This window comes from Pseudophryne corroboree, chromosome 10 (assembly GCF_028390025.1).
Source record: "Pseudophryne corroboree isolate aPseCor3 chromosome 10, aPseCor3.hap2, whole genome shotgun sequence".
Classification (NCBI taxonomy): domain Eukaryota; kingdom Metazoa; phylum Chordata; class Amphibia; order Anura; family Myobatrachidae; genus Pseudophryne; species Pseudophryne corroboree.
This window is the reverse complement of record NC_086453.1, coordinates 376,772,450-376,791,748: the sequence shown is the minus strand read 5'-3', so window position 1 is coordinate 376,791,748 and position 19,299 is coordinate 376,772,450. Positions and strand designations below refer to the sequence as shown.

General features: G+C 49.0%; 1 protein-coding gene across 2 annotated transcripts in view; it reads right to left on the bottom strand.

Moving 5' to 3' along the window:
* Positions 1-19,299, bottom strand: part of GLB1L2 (galactosidase beta 1 like 2) — a 127,561-nt gene that overhangs the window by 50,878 nt on the left and 57,384 nt on the right. For both annotated transcript variants that reach the window (XM_063943801.1, XM_063943802.1), the window contains one exon: positions 350-418. In XM_063943801.1, the coding sequence (XP_063799871.1) occupies positions 350-418 (69 nt within the window). The remainder of the gene's footprint in view (positions 1-349; positions 419-19,299) is intronic.

The window sequence follows — 19,299 nt, the reverse complement described above, 5'->3', positions numbered from 1 at the left end:
CTCCGTGACGCACTGTCCCAGTGCCCTCCCTATATAGTGCTGGCTATGGATTATATCCTATACAGTATGTGAGCTGTCACACAGAACTGTCAGCACTGCAGGTGTGTATGGACCACGTAGCTCATACACGAGTGAAATCTTATTTATGAGAACTAAAAATTATCCATTGGCCTATTTTTCATTCGATATTTGCAGCATATCCACTGAAAACACCTGTTTTCAGGGGATCCCAGCAAATATTAAGTATCACCCCAATGTACTATATATGTATAATTGACACACATAGCGTTGTTTAAGCAGACGTCGGCATTGCTGTCACTCTGTAGGTCAGATGTAAATGTGGCATTACCCAAGTTCCAGGTTCCCGATGAAGTCAAACTTGCCCCTTTGCGGCTCGTGTAGATTCCACGCAACGTACCTAGGGGATCACAAGAAGGGAGATTTTAGGAATGCATGCGTTATACAACCATATAAAATACACATTCACGTGACTCACTATATACAAAGGGTTATACAAACGGAGTGAGTTCTATGTACTTGTAGTGATTGCCACGCAGCATCATCTGCTTCTGCTGTATATAACGGTCACCTGGCCGCAGCGATGGCAGCTCATGTTAGGAGCTTAGCCTACACTCACTGCATTATCTAACCCTCCCCAATTATGCAGAGGTGGTTAACACTGCTAGATGGCCAGTTTCAGCCATTCCTAGGACCTAATTCAGACTTGCAGGTGGGGCAGATGTAACATGTGCAGAGAGATTAGATTTGGGTGTGGTGTGTTCAAACTGAAATCTAAATTGCAGTGTAAAAATAAAGCAGTCAGTATTTACCCTGCACAGAAACAATATAATCCACCCAAATCTAACTCTCTCTGCACATGTTACATCTGCCACCCCTGCAGTGCACATGGTTTTGCCCATTAGAGAAAGATTTAGCTTTTGCGATCAGGTCTGAATTAGGCCCTTAGCCTGCAAGCCATTGTGCAGGGGAATATTTCTATTGTAGGGTAGGTCTGATCCAAAACCTTCACTCCATTTCATTTGTTAGTAGGTTTACCTTTGTACATAGCAGAAGTAGCAGTTATGCTATATAGTGATGACAGACTTGAATGAAAAAATAGGATTTTAAATACCTACAGGTAAATCCTTTTCTCGTAGTCCGTAGAGGATGCTGGGGTCCACATTAGTACCATGGGGTATAGACGGGTCCACTAGGAGCCATTGGCACTTTAAGAGTTTTAGAGTGTGGGCTGGCTCCTCCCTGTATGCCCCTCCTACCAGACTCAGTCTAGAAACTGTGCCCGAGGAGATGAACAACTTCGAGAGAAGATTTTACACAGATAGTGGTGAGATTCATACCAGCTCACACATACAAGGCACGTCAAGCCAACTAGCTTGAAACATCAGCAACGGCTGAACAGGATTACTTACCAAGTAACAAAACAGTACTGAACTTAAGTAACCACTGCAGGATAACGAAGTGCTGGGCGGGCGCCCAGCATCCTCTATGGACTACGAGAAAAGGATTTACCTGTAATCAAAATCCTATTTTCTCTTACGTCCTAAAGGATTCTGGGGTCCACATTAGTACCATGGGGATGTACCAAAGCTCCCAGAACAGGAGGGAGAGCGCGGAGGCTCCTGCAGAACTGATTGACCAAACTTCAGGTCCTCAGAGGCCAAAGTATCGAACTTGTAGAACTTTGCAAACGTGTTCGACCCAGACCAAGTAGCCGCTCGGCAAAGCTGTAAAGCAGAGACACCCCGGGCAGCCGCCCAGGAAGAACCCACCTTACGAGTAGAGCGGGCCTTAACAGACATAGGACACGGCAATCCTGCTGTAGAATACGCATGCTGGATAGTGAACCTGATCCAGCGAGAGATCGTCTGCTTAGAAGCAGGACACCCAAATTCTTGGGATCATACAGGACAGAGAGTCCGATTTCCTGTGATGAGCAGTCCTCTTCACATAGATTTTCAGAGCCCTTACAACATCCAAGGACTTTGATGAGATTGAGGAGTCAGTAGCCACTGGCACCACAATAGGTTGGTTGATATGAAATGCCGACACAACCTTCGGAAGAAATTGCTGACGTGTCCGGAGCTCAGCTCCATCTTCATGGAAGATCAAGTAGGGGCTCTTATAAGATAAAGCCCCCAACTCTGACACACGTCTAGCAGAACCTAACGCCAACAAAGTGACAGCCTTCCACGTGAGAAACTTGACCTCAACCTCCGGCAGAGGTTCAAACCAATCCGATTGGAGAAACTGTACCACCACGTTAAGATCCCAGGGCGCCGTAGGCGGCACAAAGGGAGGATGGATGTGCAGAACCCCTTTCAGAAAAATCTGAACTTCAGGAAGGGAAGCCAACTGTTTCAGGAAGAAAATGGATAGGGCCGAAATCTGGACCTTAAGGACCCAACCTCAGGCCCATATCCACTCCTGCCTGCACGAAGAGGAGAAACCGTCCCAGTTGAAACTCCACCATAGGAAATTTCTTGGACTCACACCAAGATACATATTTTTTCCAAATACGATGGTAATGTTTAGACGTTACTCCTTTCCTAACCTATATCAGGGTAGGAATAACCTTGTTCGGAATGTCCTTCCGAGCTAATATCTGGCATTCAACCTCCATGCCGTCAAACATAGCCGCGGTAAGTCTTGATAGGCGAACGGCCCCTGCTGTAGCAGGTCCTCCCAAAGAGGAAGACGCCTTGGCTCTTCTAGCAGTATATCCAGAAGATCCGCGTACCAAGCCCGCCTTGGCCAGTCCGGAGCAATGAGGATCGCCAGAACTCTTGTTTTCCTTCTAAGTTTTAGAACCCTTGGAATGAGTGGAAGTGGAGGAAACACGTACACCGACTGGAACACCCACGGAGTCACTAGGGCGTCCACCGCCACGGCTTGCGGGTCCTTCGACCTGGAACAATACTGCCGAAGCTTCTTGTTGAGACGAGAGACCATATTTGAGGTACACCCCAAAGATCTGTTACCTCTTTGAACACCTCCGGATGGAGTCCACATTCTCCTGGATGAAGATCGTGTCTGCTGAGGAAGTCCGCTTCCCAGTTGTCTACTCCCGGAATGAAGATTGCTGCACTTGAATGGGCTGCTTAGAGAAGACCATTGTAGACGGCTCTTAGTTCCAGAATGTTTATTGGTAGTCCGGCTTCCAGACTTGACCACCTTCCTTGGAAGGTCTCCCCTTGAGTGACTGCGGCCCAGCCCCGGAGACTTGCATCTGTGGTTAGAAGGATCCAGTCCTGGATCCCGAACCTGCGGCCCTCCAGAAGGTGAGGTAATTGCAACCACCAGAGGAGCGAAATCCTGGCCTTTGGCGATAGACATATTCTCTGGTGCATGTGTAGATGAGATCCCGACCACTTGTCCAGGAGATCCAGTTGGAAGGGCCAAACATGAAACCTCCCATACTGCAGAGCCTCGTAAGAGGCCACCATCTTCCCCAGAAGGCGAATGCACTGATGAACAGACACCCGGGCTGGCTTCAGGACATACCGGACCATTCTTTGTATCACCAACGCTTTCTCCTCCGGAAGAAATACCCTCTGCACTTCCGTGTCGAGGATCATTCCCACAAAAGACAACCTCCTTGTCGGCCCCGAATGTGATTTTGGAAGATTCAGGATCCAACCGTGTTCCCTGAGTAGATGGGTCGTGAGAAGAATGGACTGTAACAGCTTCTCCTTGGACGATGCCTTTATCAGCAGATCGTTCAGATATGGAATTATGTTCACCCCCTGTCTGCGGAGGAGAACCATCATCTCCGCCATTACCTTGGTGAAGACCCTCGGTGCTGTGGAGAGGCCGAAAGGCAGTGCCTGAAACTGATAGTGACTGCCTAACAGTGCGAATCGGAGAAAAGCTTGATGCGGAGGCCAAATCGGAATGTGGAGGTACGCATCCTTGATATCCAGGGATACCCGGAACTCCCCCTCTTCCAGACCTGATATCATCGCCCTCAGAGACTCCATTTTGAACTTGAACTCCCTCAGAAAGGGGTTTAGTGATTTTAAGTTCAGAATGGGCCTGACCGAACCATCCGGTTTTGGAACCACGAAAAGGTTCAAATAGTAACCTTTGTTTTGCAAATGGGGTGGAACTGGTACAATGACCTGAGACTCCACCAACTTCTGGATGGCTTCCTGTAGGATAGCCCTGTCCGCCAGCAAAGCTGGCAAGCCTGACTTGTAGAATCGGTGAGGAGGGAGATCTTGAAACTCCAGCCTGTACCCCTGGGACAATATCTTGCACCCAGGGATCCAGGCCGGATGACACCCAGACGTGACTGAAATGCCTGAGTCTCGCCCCCACCTCTAGGCCGCACGGTCTACCGTCATGCTGAGGACTTTGGCGTACCTGAAGCAGGCTTCAGTTCCTGGTAACCCACAGTAGCAGGTTTCTTGGATTTTGGCCGACGTCCTCTAAAGAAGGTGTTGGACGGTTTGGCCTTTCTAGTTTTAGCAGCCCGAAAGGACTGTGATGCAGCTGAAGAAAAAGGTTTCTTCGTAGCAGGTGCAGCTGAGGGAAGAAAAGGTGACTTACCCGCTATAGCCATGGAAATCCACGCATCCAACGCTTCCCCAAAGAGAGCCTGACCTGTGTAGGGTAGGGTCTCCACACCTCTCCTGGATTCCGCGTCGGCAGACCACTGGCGCAGCCAAAGTCCTCTACGAGCTGAGACAGACATGGAAGATATTCCTGCAGCCATTGAACCCAGGTCTATTCATGGATTCCACCCATAAATCCTGCAGAATCCTGAATGTTACGTAAAAACAATTCAACATCAGTTTTATCCATTGTATCCAAATCTTCAAGTAACGTGCCTGACAACTTTACTGTAGCTTTGGAAATCCATGCACAGGCAATAGTAGGACGGAGTATCGCCCCTGAAGCCGTGTATGCGGATTTGAGCGTAGTGTCAATTTTGCGATCAGCTGGTTCTTTTAACGCGGTAGATCCAGGAACAGGTAAAACCACCTTTGAGAGTCTGGATACAGACGTGTCAACAATGGGTGGGTTTTCCCATTTTTTCCTATCCTCCTCAGGGAAAGGGAAAGCAACCAGAACCTTTCTAGGGATCTGACATTTTTTCTCTGGGGTTTCCCATGCTTTCTCAAATATAGCATTTAATTCCTTAGATGCAGGGAAGGTTAGCGAGGCTTTCTTATTGTCAGTGAAGTAAGCCTCCTCAACCTGCTCAGGTGTTCTATCAGCAATATTCAACACATCTCTAATGGCCTCTATCATCAACTGCACCCCCTTTGCAAGAGATGCGGTCCCCCTCAGCACATCCCCATCACCATCTGCCGTGTCAGAATCGGTTTCCGTGTCATCTAGCATAATTTGAGCAAGAGCACGTTTGTAGGAACATACAGTAGGGGGTCCTGAGGTAACAGAACCGGACCAAACTGCCATAGAGTTCTGTAAAACCGGAGTTCCAGATTCATTCTGTGCAACCCTAGTAGAAATCTGAGAAATCGTTGGCCAGGGGTGGCGTGGCTTGACACAGCATGGTGTAGGCAGCTTCCTGCCAGAGCTCCTGCTAATATCCTGATCTATCTCCTGTTTCACTGGTGTTCTGTGGCTGAAAATCTCTGCAGGAGTGCAGTACCCCCCTCTGCTCCTGCAGTGTGAATTTGGGGATCCTCGGTGCCAAGAATCCTAACTTACTGGCTGGTGAAGTCTGTGACTTGATCCTGAGGCAGACTCTGCTCAGTGTCCTTCTGCAGCTCTGCCCTCACTCAGCTGTTGGGGCCAGTGTGCTCTGCAGAGGTTTTGGTGGCAGTATCCTGTGGATTTCTGTGCCGTCTCCAGCTTTGTCATAATGTGCGAATTCTACCACAACTCTGCGAATTCTACCACAACTCAATATCCTGATTCAGTGCAGCAGCTCTCAGGGCCCCTTAGTGAGAGTTTATCTGCACCACTTACTATTACACTACAGCAGGTGCTTACCGCTATGGGTTCTTGGTTGATGCTAGATTCAAGTGGCCTAAGGGACCTTTTACGTCAGGGGGAGGAGCCACAACACAAGGGGGAGGTGCTAGGCCAGCGGGATAGTTCCTCTACCATCCACGCCACCAATTATTACCTTTAGTAATCAGGTGGCGAGCCACTGAGCCCGAAGAATGGCGAGCGAAGCGAGCCCGCGAGGGTACTTTTCGGTTACCCTGTTCGGCCGTAGCTCCTCCGCCGTGACGTGTCTTCTCCCCTAGTGACGTCAGAAGGTCCCTTCTGCCACTCCGATTTAGAACCAACCATGGGTTCTTCCGAGCAACTAATTACTAATAGACTGAACGAGCTGAGGGATGACCTTACGCATATTCACTGTGAACTACGGCTAGTGATGGCGCGTGTGGATCCTCCAGTGGCCTCTGTTTCTTTAGTGGTGATTCCATGGTCCCGCGTGAAGAGTCATTCTGCAGTCACACAGAGTCACTTATCCGATGAAGAGGGAGAATGGCGTCGTAACATCCTCCAGTTTGCTGGCAGTCCGCGAGAGGGAATGGCTATCTGCTCTAATATTTATTTGGAACAGTGGTTCTGTGTAACCCGTGGATGGAGGTTTTTGTCCCTAATCCGGTTTTCTTCAGCTGCCACTTGTCCCTATACGTTTTGTGACCGGATGGTCCCGTACAAAAGCCCTCACCGCTTTCGCGTCCCGGCCCCAGTACACAGAATGGAGGTTAGGTCACACGGGACCTGGCCACATGGGGTTTGCCGCTTACCGTCAGTAACCGCCTGTTACTGACTCCACCCACTGCTCAGTGGGCGGCTTTACGCTTCCACCGCCAAACTCCTAACCTGCCGTGGCGTTTGGAACCACGGTTCTGCTCTGTATGCATCGACACGCAGTCTTACCACACCTGTGTGGTGTTGCCGAATCCCCAAACGTTGCTTGCCTAAGCACAGCACGGTAGCAGGCCGAAGGCGGAGCTTGAAGACGCTGGTTACACCCTGGACTGGAGGAAAACGAAGCTAGATTTCACCTAGCCCTGCTGGTCACGAGATGAAGCAGTCTTCTTGAGGCAGATGATGTTTAATGCCAAATACAACCTTCAAAAAGGCTCAGCAATACAGTAAGATGTTATAGCAGAATGAAACTGGTATAATACACTCTGGAGCTCACAGGTCTCCTCTTTTTATACAGTAAAACCACAAACCACAGTCCTTTCCATCCAATCAGGATATCTTACAAAAATAAGATTTTAAACCTACCGGTAAATCTTTTTCTCCTAGTCCGTAGAGGATGCTGGGGACTCTGTAAGGACCATGGGGTATAGACGGGCTCCGCAGGAGACATGGGCACCACAAAGAACTTTTAGTATGGATGTGCACTGGCTCCTCCCTCTATGCCCCTCCTCCAGACCTCAGTTAGAGAACTGTGCCCAGAGGAGATGGACAATACGAGGAAAGGATTTTGTTAATCTAAGGGCAAGATTCATACCAGCCCACACCAAGCATACCATGTAACCTGGAATATACGCAACCAGTTAACAGTATGAACAAAAAACAGCATGAGTCAAAGACCGATTCCCACTGTAACATAACCCTTATGTAAGCAACAACTGTATACAAGTCTTGCAGAGTAAGTCCGCACTGGGACGGGCGCCCAGCATCCTCTACGGACTAGGAGAAAAAGATTTACTGGTAGGTTTAAAATCTTATTTTCTCTAACGTCCTAGAGGATGCTGGCGACTCCGTAAGGACCATGGGGTTTATACCAAAGCTCCAAACCGGGCGGGACAGTGCGGATGACTCTGTAGCACCGATTGAGCAAACGCGAGGTCCTCATCAGCCAGGGTATCAAACTTGTAGAATTTTGCAAAAGTGTTTGAACCCGACCAAGTAGATGCTCGGCAAAGCTGTAAAGCCGAGACGCCTCGGGCAGCCGCCCAAGAAGAGCCCACCTTCCTAGTGGAATGGGCCTTTACCGAATTTGGTAACGGCAATCCAGCCGTAGAATAAGCCTGCTGAATCGTGTTACAGATCCAGCGAGCAATAGTCTGCTTCGACGCAGGCGCGCCAAGCTTGTTGGCTGCATACAGGACAAACAGAGCCTCTGTTTTCCTAACCCTAGCCGTCCTGGCTACATAAATCTTTAAAGCCCTGACTACATCCAGGGACTTGGAGTCCTCCAAGTCACTCGTAGCCACAGGCACCACGATAGGTTGGTTCATATGAAATGAAGACACCACCTTAGGTAAAAATTGATGACGAGTCCTCAATTCTGCTCTATCCAGATGAAAAATCAAGTAGGGGCTCTTGTGAGACAAGGCCGCCAATTCTGACACCCGCCTTGCCGAAGCCAAGGCTAATAACATGACCACCTTCCAGGTGAGAAATTTCAATTCAACCGTTTGAAGAGGTTCAAACCAGTGTGATTTAAGGAACTGTAACACCACGTTCAGGTCCCATGGCGCCACTGGGGGCACAAAAGGAGGCTGGATGTGCAGCACTCCCTTCACAAAAGTTTGGACTTCTGGGAGAGAAGCCAATTCCTTCTGAAAGAATATAGATAGGGCCGAAATCTGTACCTTAATGGAGCCTAACTTCAGGCCCATATCCACTCCTGTCTGTAGGAAGTGGAGAAAACGGCCCAGATGGAAATCTTCCGTGGAAGCATTCTTGGTTTCACACCAAGAGACATACTTCCTCCAGATACGGTGAATCTTGTTTCGCTGTCACCTCCTTCCTAGCCTTTATTAGAGTAGGTATGACCTCCTCCAGAATACCTTTCCCAGCTAGGATCCGGCGTTCAACCGCCATGCCGTAAAACGCAACCGCGGTAAGCCTTGGAACACGCAGGGCCCCTGCTGCAACAGGTCATCCCTGAGAGGAAGAGGCCAAGGATCTTCTGTGAGCATTTACTGAAGATCTGAGTACCAGGCCCTTCGAGGCCAATCTGGAACAATGAGTATTGTCTGTACTCTTTTTCGTCTTATGATCCTCAAAATTTTTGCGATGAGAGGAAGAGGAGGAAACACATAGACCGACTGAAACACCCATGGTGTTACCAGGGCGTCTACTGCTATTGCCTGAGGGTCCCGGGACCTGGCACAATACCTCCGAAGTTTCTTGTTGAGGCGTGACGCCATCATGTCTATTTGAGGAATTCCCCAGAGACCCGTTATCTCTGCAAAGACTTCTTGATGAAGTCCCCACTCTCCTGGATGGAGATCGTGCCTGCTGAGGAAGTCCGCTTCCCAGTTGTCCACTCCCGGAATGAAGACAGCTGACAGAGCGCTTAGGTGATTTTCCGCCCAGAAGAATCCTGGTGGCTTCCGCCATCGCGACTCTGCTCCTTGTCCCGCCTTGGCGGTTCACATGAGCCACGGCTGTGACACTGTCTGATTGAATCAGAACCGGTAGGTTGCGAAGAAGACTCTCCGCTTGTCGAAGGCCATTGTATATGGCTCTTAATTCCAGCACGTTGATGTGCAGACAAGACTCCTAGCTTGACCATAGTCCCTGAAAATGTCTTCCTTGGGTGACTGCTCCCCATCCTCGGAGGCTCGTGGTTACCAGAACCCAGTCCTGAATGCCGAACCTGCGACCCTCTAGAAGGGGAGCACTTTGCAGCCACCATAGGTGAGACACCCTGGCCCTGGGGGACAGTGTTATTTTCTGATGTATTTGTAGATGAGACCCGGACCACTTGTCCAGAAGGTCCCACTGAAACGTCCTCGCATGAAACCTGCCGAAGGGAATGGCCTCGTAGGAGGCCACCATTTTTCCCAGAACTCGAGTGCATTGATGAACTGACACTCTTTTTGGCTTTAGCAGGTCTCTGACCATGTTCTGGAGGTCCTGGACTTTTTCCAATGGGAGAAAAACCTTCTTTCGTTCAGTGTCCAGTATCATGCCTAGGAACGATAGTCGAGTTGTTGGAACCAATTGCGACTTTGGCAGATTGAGAATCCAACCGTGCTGTTGGAGCACTCTCAGGGAGAGCGACACGTTCTTCAGCAATTGATCTCTTGATCTCGCCTTTATCAGGAGATCGTCCAAGTATGGGATAATTGTGACTCCTTTCTTGCGCAGGATCACCATCATTTCTGCCATCACCTTGGTGAAAATCCTCGGGGCCGTGGAAAGCCCAAACGGCAACGTCTGAAACTGGTAATGACAATCCTGTACAGCGAATCTCAGGTACTCCTGATGAGAGGGAGAGAATGAAGGTAAGCATCCTTTATGTCCTGTGACACCATAAAATCCCCTCCTTCCAGGCTGGATATTACAGCTCGGAGCGATTCCATCTTGAATTTGAATCTTTTCAAGTACAGGTTTAGGGATTTTAGATTTAAAATGGGCCTGACCGAGCCATCCGGCTTCGGGACCACAAAGAGGGTCGAATAGTACCCTTTCCCCTGTTGGCTCAGGGGAACCTTGATAATCACTCGTTGTTGACACAGCGTTTGAATTGCAGCTAACACTACTTCCCGCTCCGGGGTAGAAGCTGGTAAGGCCGACTTGAAAAATCGGCGCGGGGGCACCTCTTCGAATTCCAGCTTGTAGCCTTGGGAAACGATTTCCATCGCCCACGGATCCACGTCTGACCGAACCCAGACCTGGCTGAAGAGTCGAAGGCGTGCCCCCACCGGTGCGGACTACTGCAGGGGAGCCCCAGCGTCATGCGGTGGATTTTGTAGAAGCCGGGAAGGACTTCTGTTCCTGGGAACCAGCCGAAGCAGGTGTTCTCTTTCCTCTACCCTTACCTCTGGCAAGGAAGGAGGAGCCCCGACCTCTTCTGGACTTTTGCGACCGAAAGGACTGCATCTGATACTGTGGAGTTTTCTTTTGCTGTTGGGGCACAAAAGGTAAAAAGGTAGATTTACCCGCGGTGGCTGTGGAAACCAGGTCCGCGAGCCCATCCCCAAACAACACGTCACTTTTATAGGGTAGAACTTCCATATGCTTTTTTGAATCCGCATCACCCGTCCATTGGCGGGTCCATAAGGATCGTCTCGCTGAAATAGCCATGGCATTGGTTCCGGAACCCAACAATCCAATGTCTCTTTGAGCATCTCTCATATATAAGACTGCGTCTTTAATATGTGCTAAAGTTAGCAAAATAGTATCCCTATCTAGGGTATCAAGGTCAGCTGACAGGGTATCTGTCCAAGCTGCAACTGCACTACATACCCATGCCGACGCAATTGCCGGTCTGAGCAAGGTACCAGTATGTGTATAAATAGACTTTAACATAGTCTCCTGCCTGCGGTCCGCAGGATCCTTGAGGGCCGCTGTGTCTGGAGACGGCAGCGCCACCTTCTTGGACAGGCGTGTTAAAGCCTTGTCCACTGTGGGAGAGGATTCCCAACGTGCCCTGTCCTGTGTAGGAAAAGGGTACGCCACAAGAACCCTTTTGGGAATCTGCAGTCTCTTATCCGTAGATTCCCAAGCTTTTTCAAATAACTCGTTAAGTTCATGTGATGGGGGAAAGTTTATTATCTGCTTCTTTTCCTTATACATGCGCACCCTCATGTCGGGAACAGAGGGTTCATCAGCGATATGCAACACATCTCTTATTGCAATAATCATACACTGAATACTTTTTGTCACCCTAGGGTGCAATCTAGCTTCATCATAGTCGACACTGGAATCAGAGTCCGTGTCGGTATCCGTGTCCACAATTTGTGACAAGGGGCGCTTTTGAGACCCCGACGGGCCCTGTGAGTCGGTCCAATCCGTGGATTGACCCACTGATGCCTCCCTGGACTCTGCTTTGTCCAGTCTCTTATGTAATGATGCTACACTTGCATTCAACATATGCCACAAATCCATCCATTCCGGAGTCGGCACTACCGACGGGGGGGGACACCACTCATCTGCTCCACCTCCTCCTTGGATGAGCCTTCCGCTTCAGACATGCCGACACGCACGTACCGACACCCCACACACACAGGGATATGACTATAAGGGGACAATTCCCCAACCAGGCCCTTTGGAGAGACAGAGAGAGAGTATGCCAGCACACACCCAGCGCCAAACTGACACTGGAAGCAACACAGATAGCGCTTTTATATATATATATATATATATATATATATATATATATATATAAAAACACTGATTTTCCCACTCACTGCGCCTGTAAATGTGCACCCCTCCTCTTTTTCAGCCCTCTGAGCTCGTTTAGCAGGGGAGATTCTGGGGAGCCAGCGTTCTCTGCAGCTTCTGTGGAGAAAATGGCGCTGGTTAGATGCTGAGGGATCAAGCTCCGCCCCCTCCAGCGGCGGCCTTCGGTCCCGCTTCAATTAACTGAAAAATGGCGGGGGATCATCTATTTGCTGCCTCTGCAGCCTAATATATATCATTCTGCCAGTAATGAGGTTTATTGCTGCCCAGGGCGCCCCCCCTGCGCCCTGCACCCATCTGTGCCTGTGTGTGTTGTGTGGGAGCATTGCGCTCTTACCTCAGGAAGATCACGCCCCCCCCTGCATCCTGCACCCATCTGTGCCTGTGTGTGTTGTGTGGGAGCATTGCGCGCTTACCTCAGGAAGATCGCGCCCCCCCTGCGTCCTGCACCCATCTGTGCCTGTGTGTGTTGTGTGGGAGCAATGCGCGCTTACCTCAGGAAGATCTGAAGTCTTCTTTTCTTCTCATACTCACCTGGCTTCTATCTTCCGGCTCTGCGAGGAGGACGGCGGCGCGGCTCCGGGACGAACTCCAGGGTGAGACCTGTGTTCCGACTCCCTCTGGAGCTAATGGTGTCCAGTAGCCTAAGAAGCAGAGCCTATCATTTAAGTAGGTCTGCTTCTCTCTCCTCAGTCCCACGATGCAGGGAGCCTGTTGCCAGCAGTGCTCCCTGAAAATAAAAAAAATTAACAAAATTCTTTTAAACAGAAAGCTCAGGAGAGCTCCCTGTAATGCACCCCATCTCCTCTGGGCACAAGATCTAACTGAGGTCTGGAGGAGGGGCATAGAGGGAGGAGCCAGTGCACACCCATACTAAAAGTTCTTTGTGGTGCCCATGTCTCCTGCGGAGCCCGTCTATACCCCATTGTCCTTACGGAGTCCCCAGCATCCTCTAGGACGTAAGAGAAATATAAATAAATTACATTTTAAAAGGATATTAGTGCATGAAGCAATTTCCTCCTTCCTGTCACACACAAAGTTTGGTATAATTTAAACTCCAATTCCTACCACCTGGGAGTTTACACTTCGCCATTGATACATTTAACACATAGCTTCAAAATACAAATGTTTCTGTCTCATTCACATCTCCATGCAAACCCAGCGTTTGGGATTACAACAGGAAAGGCTGCAACACAAACAGTCTTCCTTCCACCTTCGTTTGTATTTCAAAGAAAATGTTTGGCTGCCAAAAGGCCGGCTAATTGATACTTACTTGTACATAGCAAGTCTGGAGCTAGGACAATTACGATATGACTTCCTATGCAAAAGTGTCTCAAGAACTATTTTCAAGGCCTTTTTAGAAACAAAATACCTTGTACTTTTCTCATAAGTGCCCTGTCCATACAGTTCTATAACCGTGCAGTCCGTCATTCTCCAACTGCGATATAACATATGACACATTATTAAACATATTTTAAATACCCGGTGCCTAGCACCCACAATACATTTAAAGATGGCACCTAGCGCCAATGCACAGTTTAAAAGTGGCGCCAAGCGCCCATTGTCCTCCTAATGGCGCCGGGCACTAGGGGTTAACCCCTTCACTGCCACGGATGCCATTGTCCATGTGGCCACCAGGGGTGCTGTCCGGCCACACGTTTATTTTGACACAGCTGTGTGTGACGGCTGATGGCCCAGTTTATCCTTCTGCCCACTCTCGAGGGACTGTCATTTGGCTGCATTACAATCTTCCAGGGTGGACTCATCCTCCGGACTGATTTTGCTCACCTTGGGACTGGGAACCATTTCACTGGCTCCTGAGACCATTACTGTGCTCTGTTCTGTGTACTGATTCTCGTTAGCTACTGCGTCATTTCATATTGTTTGTACATCCTTTCATAGCTCCAGTTGTGTTATTCTGCTATTCTTATGCTCATTCTAGATAATTATTTGCATACAACTAATTATTTTCCAGGAGAATTCTGTTCTAATGTTTAAGGCCATTTATTTAGTGTTATTGTCACTTATATATAGATATTCGTCTGTTTTCCGGCTCAGTGTATCTAAACCTACTGTATGTGCATTTTTTGCACTATTTTGCAGGAGCAACTTCCCATATACAGGTTGCGGTCATTTATTTTAATGCTGCAGCCACTTCTCTTTATATTATGTCTGTTCTTTGCACTCAGTTATCTTGGTATTTGCATAATACTTAACTATTCTATGGGTGTAACCTGCTCTATTTAGTTTGTGGCCTCTTACTTAATTGCCTCTGTCATTTACAGTATATTGTGTGCTTATCCTGTAGCTACAGTTTTGTTGTTCTGCTATCCTTGTGCTCATTATAGCTAAATATCTGAGTGCAAAACTTACTTTCCGAGAGAATCCCGTTCTAATTGGTGTATGGCCCTTTATTTAGTGTCACATCAGTATTATATCTGTTTACCGGCTCCTTTTATCTATAAACGTGTGCACGTTACAATTTTGTGGGAGAAGCTTGCCATATTTAAATCTGTGGTCGCTTGTTTTAGTTCCACAGCCATTTATATTTATATTCTGTCTTTAAGCTTAGCTATCTCAATATTTGCATACTACGTTACTATTCTGCGGGGTGGTCTTTGGTTTGTCAGCTGTCGGGGTCCAGGCGCGTGGTGTGCCGGTGCTGGGGTCACGGCGGCCGGCATGCCAACACCTTTTCTCCCTCTTGGGGGTCCACGACCCCCCCCCCCTGGTGGGGGAATAGATAGCGTGGCGCGCGTAACATGCCACCATGCCTGCAGCATGGCGAGCACGGCGATCCCGCAAGGGGCTCATTTGCGCTTGGTCGGGATTCCAGTGCCGGTGTGCCGGGGCCCCGGCGGCCGGCGTGCTATGCTACACCCATTCTGCGGTTATAACCTGCTCCACTTAGCTTATGGCCATTTATTTTAGCTGCCGCTGTCTATTATACGGTATACTTATCCTGTGTTATGGGGTTGGAGGGATGTTAGGCATTTAGGTGTAGTGTAGTTGGGGATGGGGTTCTTATGGGGATCCAGGTATGCCTAGGTTGGGGTTAGGTTATACAGGGTGGGGGGTTCTTGGGAGGTTTGTGTCACAACTGAGGGCCTGAGTTGACGGGAGGCAACCTCAGTTGTAGGGGCTGAGATGTAACGGAACCTGGGAGGTTGTATCAGACCCCTAGACATGTAAGTAACATGTAGAATAACTGCCCGAAGGCGTGACCACGACAACCAGGATAAAAGTCAATGATGTTTATTATGACAAACTCCGTAACACAGCAGAAAATAAGAAAACATAAAAGTCAGCAGGGCAATAATACAGTTCCTGGGTACTACAGGGTGGCAAGGGCCACAGGCACTGGTAGTGTGAGACAGTTCTAATAATCTTCTAGTTGGAAAGTCCTTACCAGGCCTGACTGTAGCAATGGAGAGAACCCAGGATCGTACCAGCTGGTGTTCCAGGAAAGGCTGGGCTGCTGAAGGTGAAACGGCTGCTGTGGATACTGGCTGGAACCAGACTGTTGTTGGTACGGAGTGGATACTGGCTGGAACCAGTTAAATAATAAACGAACTTGAGAGCGATGAAATAATAATACCGGTGGAGAGTGGTAAACTGCAGAAAGGACACCGGCCCTTTAAGGGAAGCTGTACACTGCTGGAAGCTGGGCTGGAAGCAGGTGATTGACTTGAGAGCGATGAAATAATAATACCGGTGGAGAGTGGTAAACTGCAGAAAGGACACCGGCCCTTTAAGAGAAGTTGTACACTGCTGGAAGCTCGGCTGGAAGCAGGTGATTGCTGTAGCTGGAAACAGGTGAGTCCAGAATGGATCGGAGAGTCAGGCTACACCGCAGATGGAATGCTGGTGCGGGTCTCTATAGCAGAAGTCTGGAGACAGGAGCTGGAACCTGGAAGACAACCACAGGAGAGAGACAAACTGGAACTAGGTTAGACAACCAAAGCACTGACGCCTTCCTTGTTCAGGCACAGCTTACTTATACCTGCAGCAAGGAAGGGGTTGGCTAGGCAATTATGCAAATCAACAATACAGACAGCAGATTGGTGGAAATGATCAGATGACAAAAACCAAGATGGCTGCGCCCATGCAGACACTTGGAGGGAAGTTTGGTTTGTAATCCATGTGAGAATTGAAACAGTAATGGCGACGCCGGCCACAAGAGACAGGAGACGCCAGACTGACAAGCGCACATTTAACCACGCGGGCACAGCGGAGGCCGCGGCTGATGAAATCACCACTCTGACATTCTGCATGTGGAAACTCAGAAACAGCGGGATCCGGTCCTGGAATGCTGAGCCAGCCTTAGGAGGCATCTGAAGGGTAAGTAATGGCGTCCAGATACCCGGATCGTGACAGCACCCCCCCCTTTAGGAGTGGCCCCAGGACACTTCTTAGGCTTTAAGGGAAACTTTGCGTGGAAATTTCGGACCAAGGCAGGAGCATGGACGTCTGAGGCATTGGTCCAAGAGCGTTCTTCAGGACCATAGCCCTTCCAGTCAATGAGGTATTGTAACTGACCGTAACGGAAACGTGAGTCCAAAATCTTGGCCACCTCGTACTCGACTCCCCGTTGAGTCTGAACTTTGGGAGCTGGAGGAAGTGCGGAATGAAACCGATTCAGGATCAGCGGTTTCAACAAAGAAACATGAAATGTCCTGGGTATTTTCAAGAAGGATGGTAACTGTAACCTGTAGGCAACAGGATTGATGACTTGTTCAATCTTGAAGGGTCCGATGTAGCGAGGTGCAAATTTCATGCTGGGAACTCTCAACCTCAAATTCTTCGTGGACAACCACACACGATCACCCACCTTGAGAGCAGGAACCGCTCTACGCTTCCTATCGGCAAACTTTTTATACCTGAATGAGGCTTTAAGCAGGGCTGCGCGGACGTTCTTCCAGTTATTTGAAAACTGACGCAAGGTGACATCCACTGCTGGAACAGAAGTTGCGGGAAGCGGTTGGAATTCTGGGACTTTAGGGTGGAATCCATAATTAATGAAGAATGGTGTAGAAGAAGATGAGGAATGGTATTGATTGTTGTGGCTGAACTCGGCCCAAGGAAGGAGTTGAACCCAGTCATCTTGAGAGGAAGACACATATATACGGAGGAAGGCCTCCAAGTCCTGATTCACCCTCTCGGTTTGACCATTGGTCTGAGGATGGTAAGCCGTGGAAAACTTTAACTTGACTTGGAGGGCTTGACACAAACTTCGCCAAAATTTGGCTACAAATTGTACTCCACGATCCGAGATGATCTCTTCAGGAAGACCGTGAAGTCGGAAGATCTCTTGTATAAACACTTGAGCCAACTTGGAAGCTGACGGAAGACCGGTGAGAGGGATGAAATGTGCCATCTTGGTGAACCGGTCAACTACCACCCAGATGGTATTAAACTTGTTGCAGATAGGTAGATCGGAAACAAAGTCCATCGACAAATGGGTCCATGGTCGACGGGGAACAGATAATGGAACCAGTTGCCCCGCAGGCGACTGGCGGGAGACTTTGTGTTGGGCACACTTTGGGCAGGAGGCAATAAATTCCATAACGTCCTTTTTCAGAGTTGGCCACCAGTAGGACCTAGAAATAAATTCAAGGGTTTTCTGAATGCCTGTATGTCCAGCAAAACGGGAAGCATGGGCCCAATGCATGAGCTTCTTCCTTAGAACTGGCTTAACAAAACTTTTCCCTGGTGGAGGCGTAGAGTCCATCCCTACCGTGGAGAATGCCAACGGATTAATAATAGGATGCTTGTCTGCAGACTCGGACTCATTTTCTTGCTCCCATGAGCGGGAAAGGGCATCGGCCTTACGATTCTGAGAACCCGGACAGAACTGGAGTTTAAAGTCAAATCTGGAAAAGAAAAGTGCCCATCTGGCCTGACGAGGGTTGAGACATTGTGCGCCTTTGAGATATAAAAGATTTTTGTGGTCGGTAAGTATGGTGATTGAGTGGGAAGCTCCCTCCAACAGGTATCTCCACTCCTCCAGAGCGAGCTTGATGGCTAGCAACTCCTGATCGCCAATGGCATAGTTGCGCTCAGCTGGGGAGAACTTCCGGGAGAAGAAACTGCAAGGATGTAGATGTCCATCTTTGGCCTTCTGGGATAACACTGCTCCTACTCCAACGGAGGAGGCATCTACCTCTAAGATAAAAGGAGAGTCGGTGTCAGGCTGTTTCAGAACTGGTGCAGAGATGAACCGTTGCTTCAGAAGGTGAAAGGCCTGTGTAGCTTCCTCGGACCACTTGGACGGATTAGCACCTTTCTTGGTTAATGCAGTGATAGGCGCCACAATGGTGGAAAAGTCTCGTATAAATTTTCTATAATAATTGGCGAACCCTAAGAACCTCTGGACCCCTTTGAGGCTTAAGGGTATAGGCCAATTCTGGATTGCTTGGAGTTTCTCAGGATCCATCTCTAGTCCGGAACCGGACACAATGTAACCTAGAAACGGAATGGTTTTAACTTCAAACACACACTTCTCCAATTTACAATAGAGGTGATTGACACGGAGACGGGAAAGAACCTCTTTTACCCAGAAACGATGATCTTCGAGATTATTAGCAAAGATGAGGATGTCGTCTAGATAAACCACGACATGGCGGTACAAGATGTCCCTGAAGATCTCATTCACGAAGTGCTGGAAGACTGCTGGAGCGTTGCTCAATCCGAAGGGCATGACGAGGTACTCATAATGTCCGTCACGGGTGTTAAAGGCGGTCTTCCACTCGTCACCCTCACGGATTCGGATGAGATTGTAGGCACCCCTCAAGTCCAGCTTTGTGAAAATGGTTGCACCACTAACTCTATCAAAGAGCTCAGTAATCAGGGGTAAAGGGTATCGGTTCTTGACGGTAATGTCGTTCAGACCCCTGTAGTCGATGCACGGACGCAGACCACCGTCTTTCTTCTTAACGAAGAAGAAGCCTGCGCCGGCTGGAGAAGAAGATGGTCGGATGAAACCCTTCGCCAGGTTCTCTTTGATGTACTCTTCCATGGAGTGTGTCTCGGGCAGAGACAACGGATAAGTTCGGCCTCGCGGTGGAACCTTCCCTGGAATGAGGTCGATTGGGCAGTCCCATTCTCTATGAGGAGGAAGGATATCAGCAGAGGCTTTACTGAACACATCCGTGAAGTCTTGATATGGAGGAGGCGGAACATCAGTTGACC